Source organism: Triticum aestivum, chromosome 3B (assembly GCF_018294505.1).
Source record: "Triticum aestivum cultivar Chinese Spring chromosome 3B, IWGSC CS RefSeq v2.1, whole genome shotgun sequence".
NCBI lineage: Eukaryota > Viridiplantae > Streptophyta > Magnoliopsida > Poales > Poaceae > Triticum > Triticum aestivum.
The window spans coordinates 774,197,153-774,204,692 of NC_057801.1; the positions used below are offsets into that span (position 1 = coordinate 774,197,153).

At 43.9% G+C, this 7,540-nt stretch overlaps 1 protein-coding gene across 1 annotated transcript; it reads right to left on the reverse strand.

Annotated features, from left to right (window-relative positions):
- Window positions 1-1,890: 1,890 nt before the first annotated feature.
- LOC123072340 (uncharacterized) lies at window positions 1,891-7,063 on the reverse strand. The gene is made up of 2 exons (XM_044495902.1): window positions 6,571-7,063; window positions 1,891-2,699 (listed from the first exon to the last, which is right to left on the reverse strand). The coding sequence occupies exons 1-2, from the start codon at window positions 6,860-6,862 to the stop codon at window positions 2,614-2,616; spliced, it is 378 nt and encodes a 125-aa protein (XP_044351837.1). The 5' UTR covers window positions 6,863-7,063; the 3' UTR covers window positions 1,891-2,613.
- Between the last annotated feature and the right edge of the window lie 477 nt (window positions 7,064-7,540).

The following is a 7,540-nucleotide window of genomic DNA, read 5'->3' on the forward strand; positions in this document are numbered from 1 at the left end:
GACGACTGCATCCTGTGCTCCTCACGGCTGCTCGGCCGGCTCCGTTCATGACACAGCTCATGCACACCGTCAATTCAATTGTATGTCATCCAAACGTAACATTGGTATTGCTTGCTTATCTAATTCCAACCGGCAATATTTTTGTACATCCAAACATCTGTATTGGTATTGGAACACATTGCAATACAAAGGTTGATCTGGTATTGGATCCAATGCAATTCAGAGGCTCTCAATAAAGACATCCAAACGAAGCGTAAGATGAAAAAGTTAAGCATGTGAGCCCCCATTAACCTTTTTAGCAAAGAACTCGAACCAGAAAGTTATCTGTACAATCCTCGATTCATATCTTCTCTAATCTCTAATCTGTAATATACTTACAAAAATCTAGTGTTCTCTTTTTCGCTATGGCTTCATCGGTCACACCTCACCCTGTAGGCTGAACGAACGAACAAAAAATCCGCCATCTGACCCATCAACGAATGGAAAAGCACCCAACAAAGTCAACCACACGATGAACAGAAAAAGAAAGGAACCAGCATCTGGCATTTCTGGTTCAGTCGCTTCTAGCCACCTCATTGTACTCGGTTGGACCTCCTTGCAATTTCTGATGGCCCATCTGAATCTACCCATTTATTTTACTCTTGGGCACCAATCTACGAACGAAATATGCGCCCTGATCACCCTTAGAAAAAAATGTGCCATGTTTTGATTTCTCCTCCTTTATTATCGGATGTGCCATCCCATTTTTTTAGGCCATAATAAAGGCTGTTCCCTTAGCTAATTCAGAGTTTTTTTTTTTTGCAAATACCTGATCCAGAGTTTTTATATTAAACAAAGCTAATCCAGAGTTAATATGTAGTAGAATCATACGACCAATGCAGGCTAAGTAACTTATTACCACATTTATTCATTCTAATCGTGTCATTAAATTATTCTGTTTTTGGTAGATGCAGCATCGCTAAATTTGTGAACCGAAGGTAGATGGGCGTTGAGCCTTTTATCTTTGTGACACTAGAAAATGTAATATTGAATTTTTGTTTGCTGGCCTTGAATATCTATTGAGCTTGTCAGCCATTTCTTTCGTGTAATGTTTCTTATAGAGGCCCTTATATAAAGGACACGCCCTCCCTGCTGATATAGCAAGACAGATACTACGTGTTTGCTGAATCTAGCACAGTAGCTCCTGCCTGTTCAGCTCCTCGGACCATAGTAGTACCCAGAAAAACAACACAAATGAATCGAGACAAGGGAAAATAGGGATACAGTGAGCACCACGAGGAGTACCACGCAAGAGGGGACTGAGAGACATCTGAAAGCATGGGGGGCGCATATCTCGAACGAGTCGTGGTTGCTATGTACCGTGCCGTTCCTATGGACCTGTTGCCCTCTAACGAATCATGGTTTTCCCGGTAGCTTAACCCTATAATGCAACAAAAATATTATCTAACAATGAAGGGCTGATTTGTCTTCCGCGCTAGCTTCGTGAAATCTTTGGTACATAACATGTTTCCGTCGGTAACTAATCAAGACAGGAGCCATACTCGTGTGGTCAGCACACACGACGGTGAGTGAGAGAAAAAATTTAAATCCGCAATGCTTGGGACGGTAGTACATGCTGTACCCCTTGTCGTCTATATCAGTCAAAGAAAATCGAATTCATTTTCTCTGGATTAATGTAAATATTTCTATGTATCTATAATTTTTTCAACAATATCTTGATTTGTAGGCTACGTTTAAGTAAGCCCAACAAAAACAATAACAACAAAAAGCAAGCCCCCATTTTTTTTGCGAGAACAAAAAGTAAGCCCCTTAAATCTACATATTTGCTTTTATACCTTTTCTCCCGGAATAATGTGTGGTATTTGTTTGTATACTTCATATAAATATATGTTGATAAAAACTAGTATGCATATTTTAATACTCCCTCCGTTCACTTTTGTAAGGCGCGGAAGAAAATTTCCGACAGCCCCAAAAAAAGGGTAATGGACAACAATACCCCTTCCAATCGATCAATTGAAATTCAAAAAATATCGGAATCGCCTCGCCCAGCGCATCGTCGCCCACCTCGCGCCCGGCTTCTCCTCGCCCAGTGCGTCGTCGCCCACCTCGCACCCGGCTTCTCCTCGTCCAGCGCGTCGCTGCCCACCTCGCGCCCAAGATCTCTTCGCTGCTCACCTGGCACCCAACTTCTCCGCCCAGGATCTCCCGCTCATCGCCGCCCAGGATCTCGTCCTCATCGCCGCCCAGATTCCTGGTCACCGCCGGCCCCAGGACCACACCTCGCCGGCCGCCGGCCACCAGCCCCAGCGCACCTCGCCAGCACTGCCTCCCTTCTTCCCCGCGTCGTCGGCAAGGTGCAGCTAGCCTTGAGCCAGTGGAGCCAGGGGAGAAGGCCAGGAGAAGTTGAGCTCGGAAGCCGGCATAACTCCTCGCCCAACACCTCGCTGCTCCTTGCCCAGGATCTGCGTATTCCACAACCTCCAGGATCGGCGATCCTTGTTGGCTTCTCGCCAAAAGCCGGCCCAGCTCCTCGTCCAGCACCTTTGATGGTCCAGCTCCTCACCAACAACATCAGCAGATCTTCAACAACAAGGAAGAAGCAGATCCTCAACATCAACAGCAGCAGCTCGTTGGCCCAATTTCAAGCATGATAGTCCCAGATCTCAATTTCACTCCACCTGAAGAAGGCAACGAAGAACCTGAAGAAGAAAGCAACAATGCTGGTCAAAATTCAGGTATAATTTCTTCTAATCTTGCATCAAATTATGCCTCGGAAGTAACAGAGAAGGGATTGCTAAGATTGAATAGTGCATATGAGGAAGCTTCATTTTGTTCATAGGTTATTCAACAAGCAACATTTACATTTTCAACAAGCAACAGAGGTCTCCTGGACATTAATTGTAGGGACATTTTCAGTTTTTGTCTCATTTGCTTATAGGCAAACTGAACAAACTCCATGTATGTGTGTGTAAATAAACATATACTCTGACAGCATGTATGTGTGTGTAAATAGGCATATACCCTGACAGCTACGAATGGAAAAGAAATTGCTGCAAGAACAGCGGTGTACCTCAAAATATTTACAGCTCATGTTTATATTTACAAGTTTATATTTACTCCTGGCGGCATATTTACCCTGACAGCTACGAATGGAAAAGAAATTGCAATGTACGTGGCTCCGTGGCTCCGGAATATAACCTGGCGGCATATTTACCTCTTACAAGTTTAGTTTTTTGTAAGAGGAAATCCAGCCTTTGTATGTCATCGCCAGTAGGACTGAGCAAAGCTCCTTGGCTCCGGCTGGCCAACTGGGAGTACCAATAGATGATTTGTTTGATCTAGACATGTTCTCTTATTATTTTCTGCATGCTGCATCAGCCTGCTTCTACTCTCTGAAAAATATGTAGCTGTCCAACCATGGTGCGGAGAGCGGTGCCCACCTACTGCTGATACGTGTTCATGGGACCCCTATCTCCAATTATTTGAAATGCCTTGCCCAAGCTATCAAAGAAGGGTGCACGACACTCATGCGTTAAAACAAAAATGGCTACATAAGTTTCAGTTCAGAACCATGCCAAGAGCATAGCTCCAAATATCTATTTTCAGGCCAAAATGTCCCCTTACTAGGTTACATTCACATATAGACAATTCAGTTCAGCAGGAACAAAGCCTATCTGACCAGTTTCTCTTGAACATATTTACCCTCAAAATTAGCATATACCCTGACAGCTACGAATGGAAAAGAAATTGCTGCAAGTTAAGTTTAGTTTATAATCTATTTATATTTACAAGTTTTGAGGTATACGGAACTGAACACTTTAGTTTATATTTACCAGTTTAGTTTACATTTATATTTTCAGCAAGCAGCATTTATGTTTATATTTACAGCAAGCAAAGCAAGCAATACTCCTATCCTATGGAATTGCTGTTGCTATTGTTGACCTCTTGTTTACATTTCCAGCAACCAATTTTTAATATTCTTGCAATAATTAATTTAATTATTCTATTGCTATTGTAGGAGTACAAAGGAAAAGGAATTGGCTCACTGATGCGCAGAGATATGCCGCTTGCATGTCCTTGGAAACCCTCCATAAGAGTAGAGGAGGCAAGTTCAAGAGAACTGATAAGAAGGACGTGGCTGCAATATCTGGAGCACATGTTCGAGTTATTCAAAGAATATGGGAGACGGCAATGAAACAGAAAGGCCTTGGTCAGGAGGTGGATGTTTCAAACAAAAGAAAGGAAAATTGTGAAAGAAAATCTTATGATGATATCCTATCTCTCATTCCGACAATTCCCTTAAACAAGAGGTCAACTATTCGATCTCTAGCCAAGGCACTAGGTGTAAGCCCTACTACACTATACAAGAAGTTCAAGTTGAATAAGATAAGGAGACACTCCAACAGGGTAAAGCCGGTACTGACAGAGAAAAATAAGAGAGATAGGGTGGATTTTTGCCTCTCTATGATAGATGAGGCAACATTAGGAGATGTAAGCCCAAGTTTCAGGAGTATGCATAATATTGTTCACATCGACGAAAAATGGTTCTCCATGACCAAGAGAAAGAGGAACTACTATCTGCTGCCTGACGAAGAGGACCCGGAAAGACCTGTCAAAAACTCGATTGGAAAAGTGATGTTTCTCACAGCGGTAGCAAGACCACGGTTTGATGAAGATGGGAACATGACATTCTCTGGAAAAATTGGGGTATGGCCATTCGTGAGAGTGACTGCAGCAGCAAAAAAAAGCAAGAACAGGGGAAAAGGGACATTGGAAACAAAGCATGTCATAGTGACGAGGGATGTGATGAGAGAGTACATTATATAGAAGGTTGTGCCAGCAATTCAAGCATTGTGGCCTGCAGATGATGATGGACAACCCATTTTTATCTAGCAAGATAACGTGAGAACACATATCCTACCTAATGATCAAGCATTCACAGAAGCTGTGGACGAAAGTGGCCTGGACATCAGAATAATGTATCAGCCTCCAAATTCTCCGGACATGAACGCCCTGGACCTTGGGTTCTTCAGCTCGATTCAGTCGCTAACAGACTGCAAAAGTCCAAAAACTATTCCAGAGCTGATTAAAGGTGTTCAAGAGGAGTTCGATGGATATGAAGTTTCAAAACTTAACAGAGTATTCATAACTCTGCAGACTTGCATGGTTGAAGTAATGAAGAATGGTGGAGCCAATAAATACAAAATCCCGCACATGAACAAGGATAGGCTAGAAAGGCTACAACTGCTACCGCCCAGGATCTCAGTTCCTCCCGAAGTGTATGCAATGGCACTAGAGATGCTTGGACGCTGATCCTACTCCAGTTTGTTGTGTAATCTGTGTGTACTTGTTGTGTATTCTACTCCAGTTTGTTGTAGTACTTGTGTATTCCGTGCTTACAAACAAAGGAGTATGTGTTTATGTGTGAACTTGAGGTCTATAATTATTGTTGCCACAGACTATATTGTGCCATATATTGCTATATACTCCAGCTTATACTTGGACTACTTGCTGTATATTGGAATATATACTCCAGTATTTATGGTTGGAAAAGAAGAGAACTGAATCACTTGCTATAGATAGATTGATACCCCAGTACTCCTAGCAAGTTGCAAAACACTCCAACTAGGAGTATATTCTTTACTTGTTTGATAGGAGTATATATTCTCTGCAGCAAAGAATATACACTCATAGGAAGTTTCAGATGTACTCCTAGATGCAAACTGAGATGCCAAGCTCTTTACTGAATTTTTACTCCAAAAATAGGAGTATCAAGCTTGCTTAACTGAACTTTTATTCAATGTACTGTTGGCGAACTACTCCAGAAAAATTCATGTCGATCAACTCTTTCGGTTGGGTTAAATTATGGAGAATTTCTAACGAGATCGCATATTTAGCACAAGATATTTAAATTATGGAGTATTTCATTCAGTTGAGTAAAAGGGCAACTACTCCATCTGCAGTAAGTAGATTACCTAAACTTTGGACGGTTCATACCCATTCCAGAAGATATACTCCACCACATCTGTTAATCTGCAAGGCAAATTAGGTGGAGAGGATCAAGTGGTGAACACTAAAGTGGCCTGGACATCATTTGTCTTTGCTTGATTTTCATCCACACACACACAATCTTTCTCCTTCACTTTTATTTCTCCAAAACAGAGGTAGAGTTGTTTTTCTTTTTTGCAGGAGCAGAGTTTGATGTGACTTACAAGTTTGTACTGTATCATCATCATATTTGTTGCTTTCAGAAGACACTTAATTTGATAACTGCCTCATCTTAGTACACACACATACAAGCAAAGCTAGCTACTCCCCTGCATTTGATTACTGAGATGTCAATCAGTGCATGCTATGTGCGTGTGGGAGGCCGGCATGTCACTGTCGTTGTAGCACAAGGAGCCGCACCATTTGACAGATCCCTCCATCCATCATGCTTGTGAATCTGATGCTCTGAATCATATCCATGACCAGATGCATTTAACTGAAGGTGAGGTGAGAAGAGCAGAATACAGACTACAGAGGATGAACTAGATGCATTTAACTGCAGCGGCTGCGGTAAATCCTCACCTCGGAGACGAGCTTCCTGCTCTGCTCTGCGATGGTTGTACGGCTCGAAGAAGGGCCCATCCGCCCCTCCCCCTCCCAGCACCCCCGCCGTTGATGCTGAGGAGGAAGAGGAGCGGGAGGGTAACGGCGATGTGGGCATCGCCTGAAGCAGCAGATCCGGGCGGACGACCGGCAGCAGCAGCTCCGGGCCGGCAACCAGCAGAAGCAGCTCCGTCGCGCCGTCTTGATAGTCCACGCCGCAGATCGAGCACCGCCACTGCAGGTCAGAGAGCCGGAGGGGGGAAAATCGCATTTTTAACGATGGAGTTGCTGTAGAGCGCCGGCGATGCGCGCGAGGGAGAGGGCGCTGACGACGCACGCGAGGGAGAAGCTCGGGGAGAGGCAGCGCGGGCGAGAGAGGGCGAGGGAGAAGCTCGGGGAGAGGCGGCGCCGGCGATGCGGGCGAGCGTGCGTCAGAGAGGAGGGATGTGGGCGAGTGTGTGTGAGGGAGGGGATGCGAATGTTTCGCTACCATGTTCGCGGCCGACACGGGGGTAAAAATGGAAAACACCATTCTCGTGCGCGACCGAGCGAGTGTGCACATGATTTCGCTCCGCGCCTTACAAAAGTGAACAGAGGGAGTACTACAAATCTCCATCTATATACATATATAATCTAAGTCAAAAGTGTGACCTACAGTTTTCCGCAACAACAGGGGAATATGGAAATTAGTTATTTGGGCAGTGACAGCTCTCTACGGATACTCCCGCTCTTACAATCCGATAGTTTTTCAATAAATTTTACTATGTAGCAGTAGTTTATAGGAACAACTTCAAAAGAACAAACAAACATGTTGCGCTATAGACTACCAAGATTTGACACGGCTCTTTAGATGCCACTGACTAGGGCCCCTAATTGGCAAGGCATAATCTTTATTATGCACAGGATGACCGTGTCAACAGACATGACAACAATCGACGCAAGTAATAAT